The sequence below is a fragment of the Vespa velutina genome, chromosome 5 (assembly GCF_912470025.1).
Source record: "Vespa velutina chromosome 5, iVesVel2.1, whole genome shotgun sequence".
Lineage (NCBI taxonomy): Eukaryota > Metazoa > Arthropoda > Insecta > Hymenoptera > Vespidae > Vespa > Vespa velutina.
Window position 1 is genome coordinate 915,001 of NC_062192.1, and position 21,818 is coordinate 936,818.

Below are 21,818 nucleotides of genomic sequence, written 5' to 3' on the forward strand. Positions count from 1 at the left end.
TTTGTTGTGTTATTAACTGTGTTTCGAAGTCTCGATTTATCAAGAAGAAAAGAGAGAAAGTGTGTGTCTGTGTATGTGTGTGTGTGTGTGTGTGTATGTGTGCGCGCACGCAATCAATTGTTGAAAGATCTTAGGCAAAAGATTTGAATCTTTTTTTTTTTTGTTTTGTTTTCTTTTTTTTTTCCCCCTTTTTTTTTTACCTTCTAATCGCCAATAGTGTCTAAAGTGTAAAAAGAAATTGGACGTTGTAGTGCGAGCCATTGAATGGATCGTGTTACGTTCGTCTCCTCGTCATCCTCTCGTCGATTACGACGACGAACTGACTCGCATTCGTTGTGGAAACTGATTGAAATTATTCCATCGTGTTATTGTCATTGTCATTGTCGTTATCGTCATTGTCGTCATTGTCGTCATTGTCCTTCTCCTACGAAGGATCATCAACAAACGTGGAATCATCATAGTTCTTTATTATTTGTATACAATCTTTGATCCTTCACTGCCTCGGATGCGTACTCGGTGTTGTTCTCTAGTCTTCTTTCTCTGTCTATATTACCTTGTAATAATTAATCTACGAGTGTTGTTGTTGTCCCTTTAGCTCGATCGAATTAATCAATTTTATGTTTATATATATATATATATATATATATATATATATATATATATATCTTCATTTAATTGTATTTTTCTATATAAAAATTTTTCTAAAGTAATTGTGTACGATATTCGTCGATCATTTTCGAAGGAACGTCTTTGTTCGCTTGAACAAGGTCGAATCTTAGCACTTTGGGGGTTGGGAGGATGGGAGGGGGGGTAGTAAAGTAAAGGTACTTTCTAAGGCTGCCTTTAAGCCTCTTCAGTCTATGTTAGAAATCATTCTATATATAGAAATTTCAAGATGACGTTCTATTGTGTATTAAATGATACCTCCTCGTATTTCTTAACGGGCCGTACGATTTTATTGACGAACGATATATCGAAGAATGGAATAAGATTTTCCCCTTAAATTTCTTACCTTATCCTGAAATATTGAGATTTATAACGTGTTCTTATTTAATAATTATCAATTGTCGAGCGTTGTTTTGGGGGGGGGGGAGGGTGTGAAGTTTTTTTTTCTCTTCTTTTTTAATAAGGAAAAGAGGAATTTTATCAATCGAGAAAGAGAAAACAACAAGATACTATATTCGAAGTATGTCCTGAACAAAACGATTGATCCGACAAAATGAATGATCGTCATTGACGCGTTTTATATCGACGCCTTTTTCTTACAAGAGATAACGAAGAGAACACTCAAGCTGGCGACCTCGAAGGTTGCTGCGGCCACCTCTTGCAAGATGGTCACTCGTGGCCTCACGCGGGTAATTGACCTCCCTTGACAATTAATTATATTGCTACTTGCCGTTTCTTATTCTTTCCTTCTTTTCTTTTTTTTCTCTTTTTTTTTCCTTTTTTTTCTTTTTTTCTTTTTTTTTTTTTTTTTTTCTTTAACGATTCAGAAAGTAAAACACTTTTGAGATATCGCTTACCCTAATTGATTAATAACTAAAATTAAAATTTTTACGATGAGACATCATTGATACAAGTTTTGAGTATGTACATACATTTAACTTTCCGGGTGGGATATTGAAGAATATTACGTTTTATGTTTAATTCGTAACGAACAGAAGATGCGTCCTTGATTCCTCGCATTACACACAGTGCGTGTTGTATGCGATGTACACAACTCTGTTCGAAATAATCTGTATCTGGTGCACTACTAACGAGCCTTAATTAATTACATTGACAATGGCACGTCCCTGGAAGTGTCAAGTGCGATTCGCTGTTCACACTTTTATCTTCCTTTTAATATATCTATATATGCATATATGTATATGTAGGGATGTATAACCGAACTAAGAATAAAATTTTATTCTTGGATCGTTTCTTTCATTCAGTTTTTTTTTTCTTCTATTTTTTTATTTATTTATCACAACATATTAAACTATAACTCGAGCAATAATAATCAAAATTCTCGTATGTATGTTAATTTGTATCTTCTTATTTGTTGCATTTGCAGACAGGGGATGGCGTTGGAGCATTGTCGACCAGCGGTGGACGAATGTCGTCCAGGAGCCGTACCTCCGAGGAACCGCACATTGGCAAATATAAGTTACTCAAAACCATTGGTAAGGGTAACTTCGCCAAGGTCAAGCTTGCTAAGCATGTGCCTACGGGGAAGGAGGTGGCCATCAAGATTATCGATAAAACGCAACTTAATCCGGGTAGTCTTCAAAAGGTTAATATATATGTGTATCTATATATATATATATATATATATATATATATTCTTGCCGTGTTAATTACATTTTCTAGGAAATTAAAAAGTACAAAGATGTTAAAATTGAATCTTTCAAGTAAATAATTATAATCTGTTATAATATAGCTCTTTCGAGAAGTAAGGATAATGAAGATGCTCGACCATCCGAACATAGTGAAACTTTTCCAAGTTATCGAGACTGAAAAGACACTGTACCTGGTAATGGAGTATGCTAGCGGTGGCGAGGTATTCGATTATCTCGTTTTACATGGTCGAATGAAGGAGAAGGAGGCCCGTGCTAAATTCAGGCAAATCGTATCTGCCGTGCAATACTGCCATCAGAAAAAGATCATCCATAGAGACTTAAAGGCCGAGAATTTGCTTCTTGATAGCGAGATGAACATAAAGATTGCCGACTTTGGTTTCAGTAATGAATTTACGCCTGGTAACAAATTGGACACCTTCTGTGGTTCGCCACCTTATGCGGCGCCTGAACTTTTCCAAGGTTCGAAAGTAGTATTGTGATCTTGCATTTTCCATCTTTTAGCTGTTAAAAAGGCAACGTATCTTATTTTATTTTATTTTTTTCTCGTTATACCATGACAGGTAAAAAGTATGACGGACCTGAAGTGGACGTATGGTCGTTGGGTGTTATTCTGTATACATTAGTATCTGGCTCACTGCCATTCGATGGGTCAACACTGAGGGAGTTAAGGGAAAGGGTGTTAAGAGGAAAGTACCGGATCCCATTTTACATGTCCACCGACTGTGAAAATCTCCTGAAAAAATTCTTGGTGCTTAACCCAACGAAGCGGGCCTCATTAGAGGTACGTGGAGATAAGGTTCGAGTAGTATTAAACTCGTGAGTTATGTATAAACGTACAAAGTATGAGATAATTTAAAGCGTTGATTCTTTCTTTTTTTTTTTTGTGTTTCTTTTTTTTTTTTTTTTTTTTTTTTTTTCCCGTTTCTTTACAGAATATAATGAAGGATAAATGGATGAATATGGGATATGAGGATGATGAATTAAAACCGTACTTAGAACCTGAACCTGATTATAAAGACCACAAGAGGATAGGTGAGTCTGCCAGTATGTACATAACACTTACTACTTACTGTTTTTATGTTTAGCATTCCATATCTAATGTGGGCACTCTTGACTTCTATAAAAGCATTTTCTACCAAAAAAAAGACTGTCATTTCTCTTGTGAGATATCCTTTATACTACTAATCGCATCATCATATTCTAAAAAAGATTGACCACAACGGAAGACGTATCAGGAAATATTCTTATATATTATCTTAGTAACTACGGATATATCAGAGAATCTTATTTAATATTATTTAACTAAACGCGTTGATGCATCATTTAATAGATAAATTCGCGTAATCGCATGTAGTAATAATAAACTAATACGCGTTTCGTTAAATTTTTATTAATAAAGCGATTCGTTAAACGAATTATTGCACTGCTATGTTCAATTATTCTTTTGTGCTTATTTTCATCGTATATAATATTTTTTTTCGACTGATATATCTATGTGCATGTAATAATTTCTAATTTGTCCTTGTGTAGTAACAGTTTATGTTAATTAGTATTAATAATGTGTATTAGCGAACCTTTTTCCAACTTAACATCGTACATACATATATTCCATACATATTATCGTTATTATCTCGAGCCAATCAAATAAAAATCATTTTTCATTTTGATATATATGTATACGTAGATTAATATCTCTTATCTTAATTTAAAAATATATAGATATATTATTGTTGTATCGTATATGTTATCTGTAGAATATACATTTTTTTAATTGATGTGACTATGCCGATTCACGTATTTGTTTCAGAGGCCTTAGCTAATATGGGATATACGAGAAGCGAAATCGAAGACTCATTAGGTCAAGCTAAATATGATGATGTATTCGCGACATACTTGCTATTAGGCAGAAAAACAACGGATGTAAGTAAAGAAAAAGAGAATTCATGTTGATGGATGTATTAGAACATTTATATATCCCCCTTTTCGTTCGTTAATATTTCTCAATAATTAATTGCGCTTTTCTCTAAATAGCCTGAAAGTGATGGCTCGCGGTCTGGCAGTTCTTTATCATTGCGCACTATTCCTGCACAAGTTGGTTCGGGCGGAGGAGGAAGTAGTGGAGGAGGTACAGGTGGTGCTGTACAAAGTCCGTCACACAGAAGTGTTCACAGAAGTATTTCTGCTAGCAATCCAAAGCCCAGCAGACGGGCCTCGTCTGGTGGCGAAACCCTTCGTAAGTGAATGTCATGTTTTAATACAATAACGGTCTAACTAAAATGTTATATGAAAACCATATATAAACAAAGAAAGAAAAAAAAAAAAAAAAAAAAAGAAAAAGGACAAACGTTATATAATCGGGTAAGCAGATTTTCTTAACTGTAAACTAATAGTTTTATGCTAAAAGCATGCTCCTCCCCCTCTGTCTCTCTTTTTTTTTTCTACGCGCGCCACATTGATAAAAATGATGGATTTGAGGAGAAATTTATTAAAAAAAAAAAAAATGTATCTCTTAGGAGGTGCACCAAGTCCAGGTAATGCAACGAATCATAATCATGCTCCTGCTGTAACTGGTGGAACAGTTACCAGTAGTGGTGGTAGCAATTTCAAACGGCAGAATACTGTAGATGCGGCAACGATCAAGGAGAATAGTGCTCGTGTTTCTGCCGCTCGACCTTCCGCCCCAAAAAACAGTCCTGGGCAACTCGATACTAGTGAGTTCACCTTGTTCTTAAGTACTCTCTATACGAGGCACTTTAGGAACAAATTATTTGCTTATTATGCTATATCCTTAGAGCTTCGGAAATCATTTGCTTTGGACAAGGTTGCAGTGGATTCGTTGCTAATTTATTTAATTGATTATTAATTTGTAACTTTATATTGTTCACATATTATCTCATATGTCTGTCTGTTACACCGTGTTTGATCATGAATTTTTTTGCATCATACAATCTCATGATTAATACCATGTCATGATCCTTAAATATCATACTATACCTGCTTTGTTTTTCAATGTGTCTCTATAAAGAATCTTTTGACTTTTCATATTTTGACACACTGTTTTATATAAGTAATCAAATTCAAGTATTATTCTTTTTTTTTTTTTTACTTGAATGCATTATATATAATTTTCTTTTTATCTTTCATTTTTAATTACTATACGTATATAATAAAGAGACGAGAGTTATACACGATTTTTTTTACACGGAAGCAGGATTGATATAGCTCTGCAGAGCCATTGTTCTTCTAAACCTTGCCTTGTCTGTTATAATTTAATGTATGCTGCTTTGTTTTGTGTTGAACCATATCTAATGAGGCTTGCAGTGACAATGTTCATTCTAGGCGTGGGTACAAGTCCCAGTAGTAAAGGAAGGGTGGGCAACAAGAGCAACACAATGAATGCAGGAGTAGGTGGTGTTCGGCCACTTACCTCACCTGCTCCTGGTTCTGTTGGTCGACGTAGCACCATCTCCTATGACCAAGCAAAAACATCTTCTTCTACTGAAAGAACCAACGACGTACCCAGGTATAGTTCCATTCAAAAATTTTCATTTATTTCATATTATTTAAACCATCATCTTGGATTTTATATAAATTAAGAGGTTCCCTGAAATCTAAATTACGAATCTTTATTGATAATATTTTTATCCCGGCATTATTTCAGGCAGCCTGCTTTATTAATATATGATCCACGTAAAAGATACTGGATTTCTAATATACACGAAAAAATGTATAAGAAAATATATAAGAAATGTTAAATTACGTTTAAATCATTAATTATAAAATAAAAACATAATATATTATATCCAGTATCTGTCCTAGTATTTTTTTTTTTTTTTTCTTTCTTTTTTATTTTCCCCTTAACAAGATATACGAAAAATGAAATTTAGAAATTGTGTATCGAAATTTTTAGACACCTTTATCAATTTAACATTCCTAATCTTACTAACTATAGGTGACTAATTACTTGTATGTTAAGAGTACTAAACTAATTTAGAAAAAATTTGAAAAAGTTTGGATGAGATAACAGAATCTGTCAGCAGAGCCCAGGGAGTTTATTTGTTTGTTGCATTGCTCTAGCATGTTGGCTGCTGCCTGCCAGACGGTCATTGCAGTTCACTTTCTTTATGGCTTGACAGATGTATTAAGCAAACAATCTAATTCAACGTGCATACATGTACAGATGCTTGCTAAAATTACATTGAACCACAGTTACATCCACATGTCTTATTCTATTTTTCAAATACTTTTAGGTCTAAGAACGTGTGTGTATAGAGAAACATATTCATTAACATCATCATACATCATTCTTATGTTCTAGCGTCATATTTTGATTCTCTTATTCATACAAATATTTGCAGAATCAAGTTATTTCTAGCAAACAATTTCTTTCGTTTGTATTCATCCTTTTTCCATCCTTTTGTATTTCCTAAACTTCTTCGCTCGATAAAGTTTCTTTCTTTTCCTTTCTTCTTCTTCTTTTTTTCCTTTTGTTTTTCTTTCTTTCTTTCTTTCTTTCTTTCTTTCTTTCTTTCTTTCATATTTTTTCTAACAATAGACGTATACATATCATGTATAATATACACATATATTCAAGTTTTTCCATAATATAACATTGTTATCTTGAATAAATGAAAATAAATAACAGTCGAAACCAAAGAAATATATAGTCTACAACAAAGTTATAATGTCACATGTCTGCATTATTTTTATCTATATAAATTATAATTAATTAGGTCGTTTTTACGATACTTCTAGAGTATATTGGATATCAATAGAATATTTTTAGTATATAGTTAGTGAGGATTAAGGTGTAGTATCATAGTTTATCATCCTATAAATGCGGAGAATAGGTCTAACATGCAGAAAAGTAGGGCCAGGCAATTTGTTCATTAGTTTTGTGCACAGCCTGGGCGAAGGCACTAGACCAACACGGGGTCACACCAAGTCTGCGAGCATCAGTGCAGGTCACCGTTCCTCCAGTGGCGTACCTCCCAGCGACCATTCACTACTGGACCCTCAACCACGCAACGCCCACAACTCCTTACTCGCCACTGCTGACCCTCTTAGGCAGAGGTACAGGTCCCCTATACCTTATCGACCAACCTTTATACATTCCTGTATTATAAAATGTTCAGATACATCTCTTCATACATCTGATTGCTTCTACTCTTTTGGGCCACTAACTCTCTTAGGGTAACAAGGAATTATACTATATCATTAAGGTTTTCATTATTTGTATATCACTATATAATGAAGCGCTATCAGATTTTTCTAGTTTGCTAAACAGTTGGACCTCTCAAGATATTCCACATAATTTCAAATAATCATCTCTGCATAGATTCTCTAGGACAGTTTTTGGTCATTTGTTCATTGCTCTCTCTTTTCCTGTATCTTTCATTTGCATGTATCATATTATATCCTCAGTTTCCTATGTTTTAATACTATATCACCTTTCATACATTCGCCTTTATACATTTTATAATGCATCACCTTCATCCCTCAAATGATAAATATGCACTACCTTGTGTATAGACATCATGATCAAAATTAGAGTGAAAAACTTAAGGGAAAAACTCTTTGATCTTTATTCATTGTAGATCCATAAAATGTTTTGCAGTTACATGACACTAGATCATTAGTTTAGTATGCATGTATGCAATGGTATAGTATTTTTAGATATGCTATATTTTTCAAAAAGTTTGATAATATTGAAAGTGTTGATCCTAAAGAAAATTATATAATAAAAATCAATGTTTTTCGTTTGATAATAATAAATAACGATTAATATTTACGTGAATATCAATTTCATTAACTAATACTTAAGTACTTCAAAGTATAAAACTTGAATATTCTATACAGGAAAATGATTATTTTCATTCGTTTCTCACAGTTTCTAATAGGATATAGTTAATTGATTTCATTTGACTTCTTTGAAGTATTTATTGATGCATGTATGAATATGATAAATATAGTTTTTAATAAAAAGAAAAAAAAAACAAATCTAAACTAAATATAAAATATGCTTATGTTACATTATACTCTGTTATATATCTATACATGGAATGTTGCTTAATTGATATGTGAATTTTTATAGCAAAGCTTTCCATGACAGTTGTAAATTTATAAATAAGTACATATTCGATTCTCGATCGAATTTGTCTTCTCGAATTATATTTCTGCATATCATTTATGCTGTCTCTTTGAAAGAACAAAAAAAAAATATATATATATATATATATATATACATACATATATGCAAATTTTCTGCACAGACTTATATTTTTATGCGCAATGTGTAAGAATCCAAAAAAATATATGACAAAGAAATAGAGTATAGTAATGAGAAGAAGAAAAAAAATAATGTTCACTGTAAAATACATATTTTTTATTAGCTTGGGTGTACCTCCAAGCAATAGACTGGCAACACCAACAACACCGGCATTTCCACGAAATGTTCCAAGTCGTAGTACGTTCCATTCTGGACAAAACAGAGCACAACGTACTCATACTCAGGTCAGTATCTGTATATATATATTTGTATATACGTATATTTATATATAAGACAAAAATAGATAATAGAAAAGGAATAAAAATAATAAAATATAAAATGTCCTTTGTCCATCTTTCATTAGATTCTCGTGAATATACTAGTATGTACAAATAAATATCGTTTTACTTTTTCAATCGTAATTTTTTATCGCTCTTCATCTTGTTTCTTCTCTATACAAATGTTTATAAAAATTGCAGGGTCATACACATACACAGGACACAAATGCGATTAGCCCCCTAGCAAGGCCGTCCTTTTTCTCCAAGTTGTCTTCAAAATTCTCCAAACGGTAAGTTTTACCACAAAATATATTTAAAAAAAAAAAAAAAAAAATATGCCTTATAGTTTCATATATGAATTGAAGTTCTCATTTGCATGCTAGATGATGTTTTTGTTTTTAAGGATGCACAATGACTATGTATTTCTGGAAATTTATATACTGTTATGATAAATATTATAAGAACTACACAGTACTATTATTACCTATAATTTGATGAGCCAGCAGCGACCATTATCAATGAAAGCCATAAAACATGTAGTTCTTCATGTATATTCCGTTTTTTCTAGTTTTATTGACTTGTATATGCATATATACGTACCATTTTCATCCTCAAGCGTCTCCACTTTCATCTGTCTGTATTGCTTGTTTGTCCCATAAATATATGCTTTATAAAGTTTAGCAACTTTTAGTTAAAGTCTGAGTAAAAATATTTTAATTCTTCTTCTTTTTTTTTCTTTTTTTTTTTTCTTTTTTTTTTATTCTTCCGTTTTTTCTTTTTCTTTTATTTTTATTTTTATTTTCTTTTTCTTTATTTTTTTCTTTCTTTATTTTTTTCTCAATAGAATTACTTTTATAAGAATAATTGCAATTAACTCATCCTCTTGTATATTTTTTCTATTTTTTATATAATCGTCTACAAATAGTTAACATGTATCACTTTTTCCACATAATATTATTTGTACATTGTGTAGATCCTTAAAGCTCATTGAAAAAAAAAAAAAAAAAAAAAAGGAAAAAAAAAGAAAAAAAGAAAAAAAAAAAAAAAAAAAAAAAAGAAAAAGAAAGAAAAAAAGAACAGTACTGCTTGGCTGAATTAAGGCCAGCTTGCATACTCATTGTGCATCCCTTTTTGACTTGATTGTAGCGAGCCATATCCTTGATTTATTATTTATATGGGACGTAATTATTATTGCACATTTGAAAATAAGAAGTGATAATAAATATAGAGATACACATTATTACTTACAACTGAGGATGCGATACCACAGAATAACGAGAATAACTCAGACACCACTGTAAATTGTAACTTTCATGAAATGGTCACTGTACTCATCTCTTGTTATATGTACAGAGTATTAGAAAAAAATTATATGTATATATATGTATATATATATATATATATATATATATATATATATATATATATATATATATAAATAAGGATTTGTAGAAGCATAGCCATTGATGCATCAATAAAATTATGGTTCACTAATTAATTTATATACTAGTATATATTCTATGATGCAGGACGTGAACAAAATAAACTCGGCTTCGTCTGAAGTTTCAACAAGCAAAAAGGCCATACAGATACAAGTCCTAAAAATCATGTGTATGCTGATTGTCTTACATAAATTAATAAAGTATGTTCGACATACTTAAATAAAACAAATCATCGACACTCGGAGTGGTCGTATAACGAAAGTGTGCATTGAATCAGTGGATGATGGTCGGTGAAATTCAGTTCTGTTATTCTGTGGTTCATCAAAAATAAAAAGAAAAAAGAAAAAAAAAAAAAAGGAAACAAAAAATAGAAAGAAAAAAGGACAGAGCTTCTCTTTTAGTGATACTTTTACATATTGATAAATAAAATATATGTCAGATAACGCGCATGTGCGCGCATAAGTAGTATATAAATGCGACTAGTTTATATACAATTGAAAGTATTAAAAATTAGTCTTCCTGAGATCATCATACAGGAAGTCGCCTTATGCACTCTTAGGTATATAGCACTGAAATCCGTGCCTTTTCTAATTCAGCCTGCCAATCTGCTATGTGCACTTTACGTCGATCATCTAAAATAGTAAAAAAGAAAAAACAAAGAAAAGAAAGAACAAAAAAAAAACTATAATCTTCCTTATATTTTTATACATTTTTCATAATAAACATTATATATCTTTGCTTTCCTTAAAACAAAAAAAAAACAAAACAAAAAAAAAACAAAAAAAAAAAAAAAAAAAAAAAAAAAAAGAAAAAAAGAAAAAAAAGGTTACGATTATTACTCTGTTTAAAACCGCATGATGATTTAGATGAGTTTCGACGTGGAGTATTAGTCTTTGAACAGTTTTTAAAATGTTCTCATATTGTATTCATTTACAATTAAATAAGCAGTAAATGTATTTTTCTGCAATGAACAAGAAACATCAAAGGTATAATCTGTCTAATCAAATATTTAGAAGAAAAACAAAAAAAGAATATAACAAAAGAAAGAAAATTTAAAAAAATCACAAAATAAAAAAAAATTGTGCCTATAATTAAAATAAAAGTAAAAGAAAAGAAAAAGAAAAGAAAAAATTCTACATTTAAAAAATATTATTATATATTGTACCTTTATTTGATTCGTGATTTGCAAGAGTATGAGTTGTGAACTTTTTTCTTTTTTTTTTTTTTTTCTTTTTTTTTTTTTTTTTGAACGAGAACAAATCTTTCTAAAAAAAAAAAAAGGGGGAGAAAAAAGACAAAAAGAAAAAAAATGCATTAAAATCTTCCATACCTATCATCCGTTGGTGTACAAAGACGTATCTGTTACGTATCATCCTCCGAAATATTTCAAAAACCATAGATATGCTTATTATTTAATTTTTCAAACTATCCATAATATTGTCCACCATGAACAGCGAAAATTCAACTTTGGAGAATGGTGTATTGATACTAACACAAAATATTAAGGAGACAATCGTAAAAATAGAAGAATACATATAATTGTTCATACATTGACAGGATTCCTAAATGAAGAGTGAAGTCTCGCCTTGTTTCCCTCGAGCAGAAATGAGAGCGAGCTACGTGCCGAATATCACTCTACAGCAATACAACCTTTAATAGCAAAGTAATCTAGTTGAATGGCCAAGTGCGACTTCCAATACTGTGTATTCTTTTAATTAATTTTTTTTTCTTCTTGTTCTTCTTCTTGTTCTTCTTCTTGTTCTTCTTCTTCTTCTTCTTCTGAACAAGCTTTTAGAGTTACAAATGAAATATAGAATAATAATGTACACCTTATAACAACGTAGCATATTTTTGGGGGAAAATGTGTTGGATAACAATAATATATTAAATGTTAAAAGAATGTGATCATTATCTTGGAAAATAGTACTCCCTATGTTATAATTATTATTGTTTACAACATCATCCAGAATGATCCTAAAAGGCAAAATGCATATTACTATATTATATTATATTATATTATTATATTATATTAATTATATTATACTATACTATATTATATATTACATTTATAATGATTGTAAAGTATTATAAAACTAATTTAATGAGATATGAGTCAGTTATATTTTTGTTGATATCCAACATAGATTCTTTCTTTTTGAAAATGGCGTGGAATTTGTGTTTGACTTTATATCGATCTTTATGATGCAATATTGATTTCAGTCTTTCATAAATATATATATCACACACATATACATAATGATATTTTTTATATATACACATATATATATATATATATATATATATGTGTGTGTGTTTCTTATATCGATTCTTTTGATAACTCGAAAAAATGTTATATTAGCAGTGAAGAAATTTGACGAGATCCTGATATTGATTTATTTCTCTAATTCTTTATTAAGAACATAGATCAAATAATTAAATACGTATACTTTGTGTGTGTATACAAATAATATTCTGTGCATGTGTAAAATATTAAAAATGAGACATTGTGCAAAGTATAATCAACAATATTTTTATTTCTCAATTAATTCGTCAATTGAATCGCAATGTTTAAATTCTATTATAAATATTTAAAATTAAAACTTTATCTTGTAAATTATATCATAAAAAGAATCGATATATCAGATTTTATTTTCTCTCGGGGGTATATTTCTATATCATGTTGATTTATTACAATTTATTACTATATTTTATAGTTGGTATTATAGTCAAAGCATTTATACTTTTTTCTGGTATAGTGCAAGAGGAATAGGATTATGTAATTGATTTTTTTTTCACTTTTGACAGAGGTATGAGATATACTGTAAAATGTATGTGAAGAATTCCACTTTATTTTCTTATTTTATTATGAGTGTAAACAATCGCACACTCGTAATATAATAATAGCTTATATTTGAATTAAAATTTATCCTCTGGTAGTGTAATCAAATAGTAAACTATTACAAGACAGATTATATTATATATTTATTGTATTATCAAGTAAATATTATTAAAATGTGTACAGCCCTTTACAACCTGCTGGTAATGTAATACTACAGTATTGATCTCAAAACAAACTAATCAAGTTAAAAGAATGACACTATTTGATTATATTACCAATGGTGGTTCAGCATTTATTCACACATCTTATTTAATTTATTGTATTAATGAAACATAAATTCGATCCTTATATATCATTTTGAATACAGCATTTTATGTTAATAGAATATTAATTTAACACAGAAAGGCCATGAGTAATAGTACATTATTCATTTATTTTAATGATTATTAATATATCCTGAGATCACACAATAATATATCTCTCATTAACTGAAGAAATATACAATACGTAAGCGGAGGATGTACTCATAGTAAATATTACGTAAAAAAAAAAAAAAGAAAAAAGTAAAAAAGTAAAAAAAAAAAAAAAGAGTCGATTTTTTTTGTTAAATATTTTTTCTTTAGCTAAACAATATTTCATAATTTATTCTTGAAAAGAATACGTTTGATTTCCCCTAATATATAATCGCAGAAGTTAAAAAAAAAAAAAACAAAAAAAAACAAAAAAAACTATAAGATTGTCAAAAACGTGTGCCTTTTTCCATTTGATATTGTATATTTCGCACATTTGACTGGACGAAGATTTGGTATGTTAATCATTTCGATTTTGAAAAGGGAAACTGAATGATTAATAACTTGATAATAGAATATGATAATTCTGCAGTTAAAATAGCATTATTACAAAGTTATTTATATAAAATCCTACAGAGTGGCCTTGGACTACTACTAGATATCATTTTAAATAAAACAGATCGAAATAGTTTAAAATACCACTTTATTGTTTTCTTTTTTTTTTTTTCTATTTTTTTTTTTTTTTAATTTTTTTTTCCAGATGCATGATAGTTAATTAATTAATAATGCTGTATACACACAAATTCTTACATACTTTTACAGCTCGGCAAAAAAAATTATTAAAAGAATCGCGCATTTGTTTATCATTGATCATGTATCCTATTAATTCATATTGCATTTGTTTCACTCAAGACTGTGCAATGAGAGTTTTTTTTTCATGCTCTGATACATTTTAATATCTTACATTTCCACTATGCATTTCATACTGTTAAAGATAAAATATTTACTATATTTCCGTTGTGTTTACTTTATATAAACAATATAAATTATTGTAGAATATTGTAAAAAAAAAAAAAAACAAAAAGGAGTTAAAATATTATATTCCTAAGGCCACCCAGTAGACTCTAATATGTATGGCAGTGAATGATGAAAGAGATATTAAATCGTTAGATGCTCCTATATATATATATATATATATATATGTATATATATATATATGTATATATATATATACATATAAATATAAATACATATGTATACATACATATATAAATGTATACCGTGCATACGTCGTATATGTATGTATATATGCATATAAAAGTATGCAGTGTGTGAAAACATTTATATGAAAGATAATAGAGACCTGTAAAGGACCATGCTGTTTGCTGCACTCCAATAGTGCACCCGTCCAAGCATCCAGAGGATCCTTATCATTTTTGGTTAATTATAATCACTCCATTATTTAGACAAAAAACAAACAAACAAAATCTAATTTAAAAGTACTAGCTTAGATCTTGTAAAATGGAGGGCAGTAAATAGCTTGTAAAACAGGATAGAAAAATTATTTAATAATTTTATATATATAAGAAGAAATGATAGTAATAATTTCGTAATAATAAATATGTTTAAACTGTCTTGTATATGTTGTATCAATTTATTTCTAAATCCTCAATCAAAAGGAATATTTAGTTTACACAAGACATTATTTTTGTGTTTGTTTTGCATATATATATATATATATATATATTTATGTATATATATATACACATATATATATATATATATATATAACATATATCCTGCTAGCAGTGCTGTGTGTAAATCTGCTTCATTTAAGGGGTAATGGCCATACTATGTAAACATTTTCTTTTTTTTCGCATAGTGATTGTTGTAACTCAACATTTCTAAATTTATAAAAAAAAAAAAGAAAAAAGAAAAGAAAGAAAAAAGTTAAGAAATTAAAAAATGGAAAAAGAAAAGAAAAGAAAAAAGAAAAAGAAAAAAATTTGACGTATATAAGTCAAAATATTAACTTCCACATTCATGAGAAGTATGATGTATTATAAAGGAAGATATGAACTCTTAGAAAGTTATTTACATAAATAACTTTCATGTCTATGTAAGGTTGCACTCTTATATAGATGTGACAAACTTTTCATTTTCAAATCCAAGTATTTTGTTATATAATATCATATTAATAACATCATAATTCTTATAATAATTTCGAATTGTTAATAGAATGGTGGTGGTTATACGTATGAAAATTTAATTGATTTATCATGTCCAGTGTCTGTTAGCAACTGCCTTTGTTTTGTTATTTCAGCCCCATGGACCCATCCGTACCCCCCAAGCACCCAGTAGTGAGGTACGTTGCTGCATACCATAATACCACTGTCCATATCCTGATTTTGCATTTGTTATCCTAAACTTGCGTCCAATCTTTAATTTATGAGTTTTATGATTTAATGCTTCGATCACACGAGCTAATAATCAAAAGTTTATTTAATATTTTAAGTAGCAATAATTCATATTTACTTATGCCTGAAAAAAATAGGATAAAATTAATAATATAAGATATATAATTTGTATAGCATATCATGGAACTACTTTTTGCATTTTAATACATTAGCCAAAGAAATATTAGTCATTTATATTATGTTAATTAGTCATTGTTAATTAAAAACTTAGAACTTTTATAAACCAATTAAAATATAATAGAATGAAATACATGCTATAATAGTACGTTCATTATCGCAAATTTATACAATTAGGTGCATACATACATATGCTAGCAACTAACAAATTATTTACATCACTTGCTTTAACTAAATATTGTAAATAATTGCTCAAAGTAATTTCATAAACTGTGTTGAATGTATAATACAAATGGTGTATTCTGAAAATATTCCTTTGCAAAATACATTCGTACCTTTGATAGACAAAAGTCATGTTATATCTGCAAATATCAAATATATATGTTTGTTAAAATTGTAATTCATTAATCGTGAATTGTATACTCTCTCTCGTATCTGTTGTACAACAAATGCTTTCTTTTTGTCATTCTTTTTGCAAATAATGTACATTTATAGTAGCTGTATTATCATCATATTCAGCATTACATCTAAAACTGGACGCAATTTTTCTAAAGTAAAGTAAAGTAAATTAAATGATTTGTAAATAATTATTCAAATAAAAGTAACAAATAGGCGATTTTGAACAACAATTATTCTTCAAATGTTTTCTACTTAAAATGTAATCATTTTTAATTTCTTACGTTCAAAAATGTGATAATATCTGTAGTATTTCTAGTGCATCAGATAGTTCGAAAAAAAAAAAATATGATAAAAGAAAATTGTTTTTTCTTCAATACTTTTATTAAAAAACATGATTATTGTATTACTCTAAGGAAAAAAGAAAAAAGAGAGAAAATGAACAATAATTCAACGAAATATAATTAAACATAAATATTTCTTTACATACGAATTGAACTTATTCAATTCTCTTTTATCATTTATTTACTGATATGTCAAAAGTAATGTTACTATTGACTACTTGTTAGGTTGAATTAAAAATTTTAAAAATGTACAAACAAAATCACAGAAGTAATTATTATTCTTATATTCTTTATAAAGGAAATATTTGAAATATTTTGGGAACCCGTTACAAAGAGGTATTAAATATTTTCATGAGATTTATATATCGAAAAATTAATATGTAAATATGTATACTGCATTGAGAGATCTTGTTCAATTTTTAATTACAGTGACAAATACCTGCATGTTACTGCACGTTTGTTATGATCAACTTACAAATTTTCGAATTTACATACATTCTATATCTGTGTTTCTAGTTTGCTACATTTATTATTATGTCAATTTGTAGCATTTCCAATATTACGAAATAATTCCATTAATCAATACTCTTGGTTTGAATGAATTATTGAACATAGTCAAATGGAAAAAAAAAAGAAAAAAAAAAAAAGAAAAAAAAAAAGAAAGAAAAAAGAAAAACATTTGCGTTTCTAAAATTAAAAGTAAATAAAATATTAAACTCTCATTAAAGTTCGTAATGGTAAGATCTCAACGTATTGTCTAAGATTTATATTAACAGTTAATATAATGATTACGTATTTGAAAATATTATCGATGCATATTATTTAATTATTTTTTTTTTTATTAGAGTTAAGACATTCATTTGTTACAGCGGTGCAGCAACCACTAATGATGAGCAGGTTAAACCACGCAGTCTACGCTTTACTTGGAGCATGAAAACGACCAGTAGTCGAGATCCAAATGAAATTATGTCCGAAATACGAAAGGTATGTTAAAATAAATTTAATTGAAAATAATCTAATGTATAATGAAATAATGATAAATCTGTTATAATGATATATATATAAATACATAGAAATAATAATATAAATTTTCGACTGATACTGAGTATAATTTCAGGTATTGGATGCTAATAAATGTCAATACGAACAACGTGAAAGATTCCTGTTATTATGCGCGCATGGAGATGCAGCAACAGACAGTCAAGTACAATGGGAAATAGAAGTTTGCAAACTGCCACGACTTTCCTTAAATGGTGTAAGATTCAAACGTATCTCAGGCACTTCTATTGGTTTTAAAAATATTGCCAGCAAAGTTGCAGACGAGCTCAAGCTATGATTATCGGCCACGGGCGCCTTAGCAAACCGCGCCAACCCATAACGCCCTCATGAAGAGTACCATCAAATGGCAGCCTGCGAGGAATTTTACTTTTGTTTCTTCTGGGACTCCGATTCTGAAAACAATAGCCAAGAAATATTCGTTTGACAATTCCTCCATCCCAGAAACAAAGACACACATCGGATAGTAAATCATCAATATATTTCCATTGTGCCGGAGGTATGCTGTAACGATTCTTGGAAAGCCTGAAACTGTGATTTGTGATGGCTAATACATATTCAAATACTCTTGAGTGCCAAATGGAACTAGGTTGGCTCATATGTAATACTTCAAGAAAGGCTGAGCAATTAGCCGACCAACTTATGTGTAAAGCTGGCATTACACACAACAATCTACATGATTAGTTTTTGAACTTTTTTTTTTTTAGTTTCTCTCAAATGGATCTGCATAATTGACAATGAGTGAAAGTATCAGCATTTTGCTTACAGTTTGACCCACACCCTAATTGTGATCTCTGGCAGTTTTCAATTTAGTACATCATGTTTCAGTTCTGACAGTATTATTAATATGGCATTGCTGTTCTCTAGATATTGCAGGTGTGGCTGCAACAATATATATAAATATATTTATAAACTTTATATTAATACGCTTTGTAGGTGTCAAATATTATTTTCTTCTTTAATATGTTAGTAACACCACAAATATTCTAGAAAGGAAACACAGTAATATATTTTTAATGTGCCTAATAAAAAGAATATTAATAAAAAGTATGCCTTCTTCCTTCTGAAAAAGGTATTGTTTAAATGAAAAGAAAAAAAAAAAAAAAAAAAAAAAAAAAAAAGAAGAACTCGTTATAAAACCTTTTGACGAAATATAAAAGGATTTTGGGAACACACATGCGGTACACTTACAATGTCCAGAGAATTTTTTCACAGTACTATTAAATTAATTATGTTTCGTATTTAAAATGTTATAAGTGGGGTATCTCTGTAAATAATTTATCAAATCTAATAACTCGTGAAAAGAAAAAAAAAAAAAATATGTAGCGATCTATTAATAAGAAATTATCATCACTATAACCAATCACAAACAAATAATAAATCGAACTATTTTAACGCTGGGCAAGTGCACAGCCATTTACTTTTCAAACATTTTTATGATGCTTTACTTTTTTATCTATACTATAAGTTTGAAAATACACAGCACTTTAGATATTAGCGAATTAATTCATAATAATTGTTATTAACAACATTTTTATTTTTACCATAAAATATAAATAATATTCGATACAGTACTACGAAGATAGAAGGAAAAGAGCTATATTAACATAATTTAAGAGTATCACCAAGTGACAAAACTCATGTTTCATGTGAATAATACACAAGTACTTCATTCTCAAAAAGTTGGGATATACCTAGACACCTCATTATTATTAATAACAAGATCTGTTATTTCTACGAAAGTTATGATAATATTAAATTTAAGTATTATAATTGGCTATATGGTACTATTTAATCTTTTATTCGCAAAGGCATTCACGATTGATGAAGTAAAATTAGAAGTTATATTGTAAATGTAGAGGCGAATTACTAGGGACTTGGTGTAAATAATATAATACGAAGGTACTAAATTAATCGAATGGGAAGCCTCATACCAAGAATATTAAATACACCTCGAAAATTCAAGTATCAAACTTTTTATATTTGCCTAAGATTAATCAAGAAGTATGTTATGAGATAGGCAATGACACTAATTTATTTACGTAAATACAAATGCAATGATTTTTTCACATTTCTAACGCTCGCAGTTAACGAGCCAAGTAATTTCAACGTACATATATAACACTGTATCGGCCAATGTCTTTTTGGTAAACAGTGTTACAAATTGATATACATAAATGACTGATAGCAACTAAGTATCGACGCCGGCAGTTCTGTATCGAAACATCTTCTTTGGGAAAACTTTAAATATGATGAATATATACAGAAAAAGGGCATCGGGACTTACTCTCTTTACGTATTAATCATACAAGTTCCATTTATCGAAATTATCCTACGAACCAATAATACGAAGGACAGTGTAATATATATATAAATTAAATAAAAAAAAAAGAATGAGACGCGTTGAATAAATACACAAAACACACACATACACACGTGCACGCGCGCGTAACTTCGTGCGGCGCCTTCTTTTCGCACATGAAGCTTCGCGTTAATTATGGTGGACGAAGTAATATAACATGCATCTATATCACAGAGACTTCATCATTAGAGAATTAGATCTCAGGATACGATCGAGGGGTTTTTTCGTTTTCTTTTCTTTTTTCTTTTCATTTCTCTTTTCTTCTTTTTTTTTTCTTTTTTCTCTTTTACCCCCTCCCTTCCTTTTTCAATTTCTTTCTTTCTTTCTTTCTTTCTTTCTTTCTTTCTTTCTTTCTTTCTTTCTATTCTTATCTCCTTCTCTGTTAATTCCTACATTAACGGTTAGTACATTGAGTACAATATTCTCGTGTTATTGCAATCGCATGTGATTTGTCGACAAAAAAAAAAAGAAAAAAAAGAAAAAAAAAAAAATCTATGCGATCGTTATAACAAACTGACAACAACACATAGAAATATACCTTACGATAGTATAATTATTATTATTAATGTTAAACATGTAAGGCTCTTTAATAGCGTTAAACGGTATATCCCTACATTATTAGGAAAGTGATTATATAATGTAATCTATACATACACCGCGACCCTCCGCTCGCTTGCTTTAACGAGAATAAATGTATAAATTAATTATTAACGCTTTCATGAGATGAATATAAGTTTAAGAGCAACAACAACAACAAACAATAACAACAAAAGAAAAAAAAAAACAAACAAACAAAATGATATGATTTTAACGTAAAATTATTACAAACAACACAATTGTATATAGCTGAATGGATGACACTTAAAATTCATTAAAATTGGTCGTGGTAGCGGAGAAGAGTATTGTGATTTTTTTGTATGTAAGTGCCGTGTAACAAACAAACAAACAAACAAACAAATAAACCAAGAAATATATCTGCTCCCCGAAACAAAACAACAAAAAAAAAAAAAAATAAAAAAAATAAAAAAAATAATAAAAACCAAAAAAGAATGAAAAAAAAAAAAAAAAAACTGTGTTGTCCATGCAGCTGTGTTGAAATTACACCCTGCACGCATGCGCACACGTACACAATGCCTGTGCAACTTATGCATCGGCAAAAAGAACAAAATTATATATTACATGCGTACACACAGACAGACACAACACACATATACATATACACATGACATGTCAGTCTGTAGATAGGTACATACATACAGCTTTGCTAAGTGTTTTCTGGTGATCGGTATCTAGCCAACTGTAGCAAAAATGTTTATAATAAAATGGTAACATACATTGTTTCCCAATATCGAGATTTCTTTTAAAAATGCCGCACTTAAATGTTTCATATACATACAGAATATACATATATATGTATATATATATATCTATATATACATGTATGTATGTATGTATGTATGTATATATATATATATACGTTAGGCTTTTTCTCTGTCCTACGGAACGAATTCAATTCGAGAATTATAATATATCAAATTTGTGTTTTAAAGAAGATAATATACTTTTTACGCATGAAACCTTTTAACGTTGATAACATTTTTTTACGTATA

The 21,818-nt window shown here is 29.2% G+C and overlaps 1 protein-coding gene across 27 annotated transcripts in view; it reads left to right on the top strand.

The window, feature by feature from the left end:
* LOC124949247 (serine/threonine-protein kinase MARK2-like) overlaps positions 1 to 21,554 on the top strand; it is an 80,262-nt gene extending 58,708 nt beyond the window's left edge. For 7 of the 27 annotated variants that reach the window (XM_047494009.1, XM_047494037.1, XM_047494035.1 and 4 more), the window contains 14 exons: positions 2,054 to 2,272; positions 2,420 to 2,798; positions 2,900 to 3,135; positions 3,272 to 3,383; positions 4,147 to 4,259; positions 4,371 to 4,572; positions 4,853 to 5,050; positions 5,661 to 5,862; positions 7,233 to 7,412; positions 8,732 to 8,852; positions 9,087 to 9,175; positions 15,780 to 15,821; positions 17,660 to 17,774; positions 17,908 to 21,554. In XM_047494009.1, coding sequence (XP_047349965.1) covers positions 2,054 to 2,272; positions 2,420 to 2,798; positions 2,900 to 3,135; positions 3,272 to 3,383; positions 4,147 to 4,259; positions 4,371 to 4,572; positions 4,853 to 5,050; positions 5,661 to 5,862; positions 7,233 to 7,412; positions 8,732 to 8,852; positions 9,087 to 9,175; positions 15,780 to 15,821; positions 17,660 to 17,774; positions 17,908 to 18,126 — 2,427 coding nt within the window. In that variant the 3' untranslated portion in view covers positions 18,127 to 21,554. Of the gene's footprint in view, positions 1 to 2,053; positions 2,273 to 2,419; positions 2,799 to 2,899; positions 3,136 to 3,271; positions 3,384 to 4,146; positions 4,260 to 4,370; positions 4,573 to 4,852; positions 5,051 to 5,660; positions 5,863 to 7,232; positions 7,413 to 8,731; positions 8,853 to 9,086; positions 9,176 to 9,288; positions 10,098 to 10,395; positions 15,097 to 15,779; positions 15,822 to 17,659; positions 17,775 to 17,907 lie in introns of those variants that run through there. The other 20 variants (XM_047494018.1, XM_047494015.1, XM_047494013.1 and 17 more) reach the window with 20 other exon arrangements.
* Positions 21,555 to 21,818: the final 264 nt, after the last annotated feature.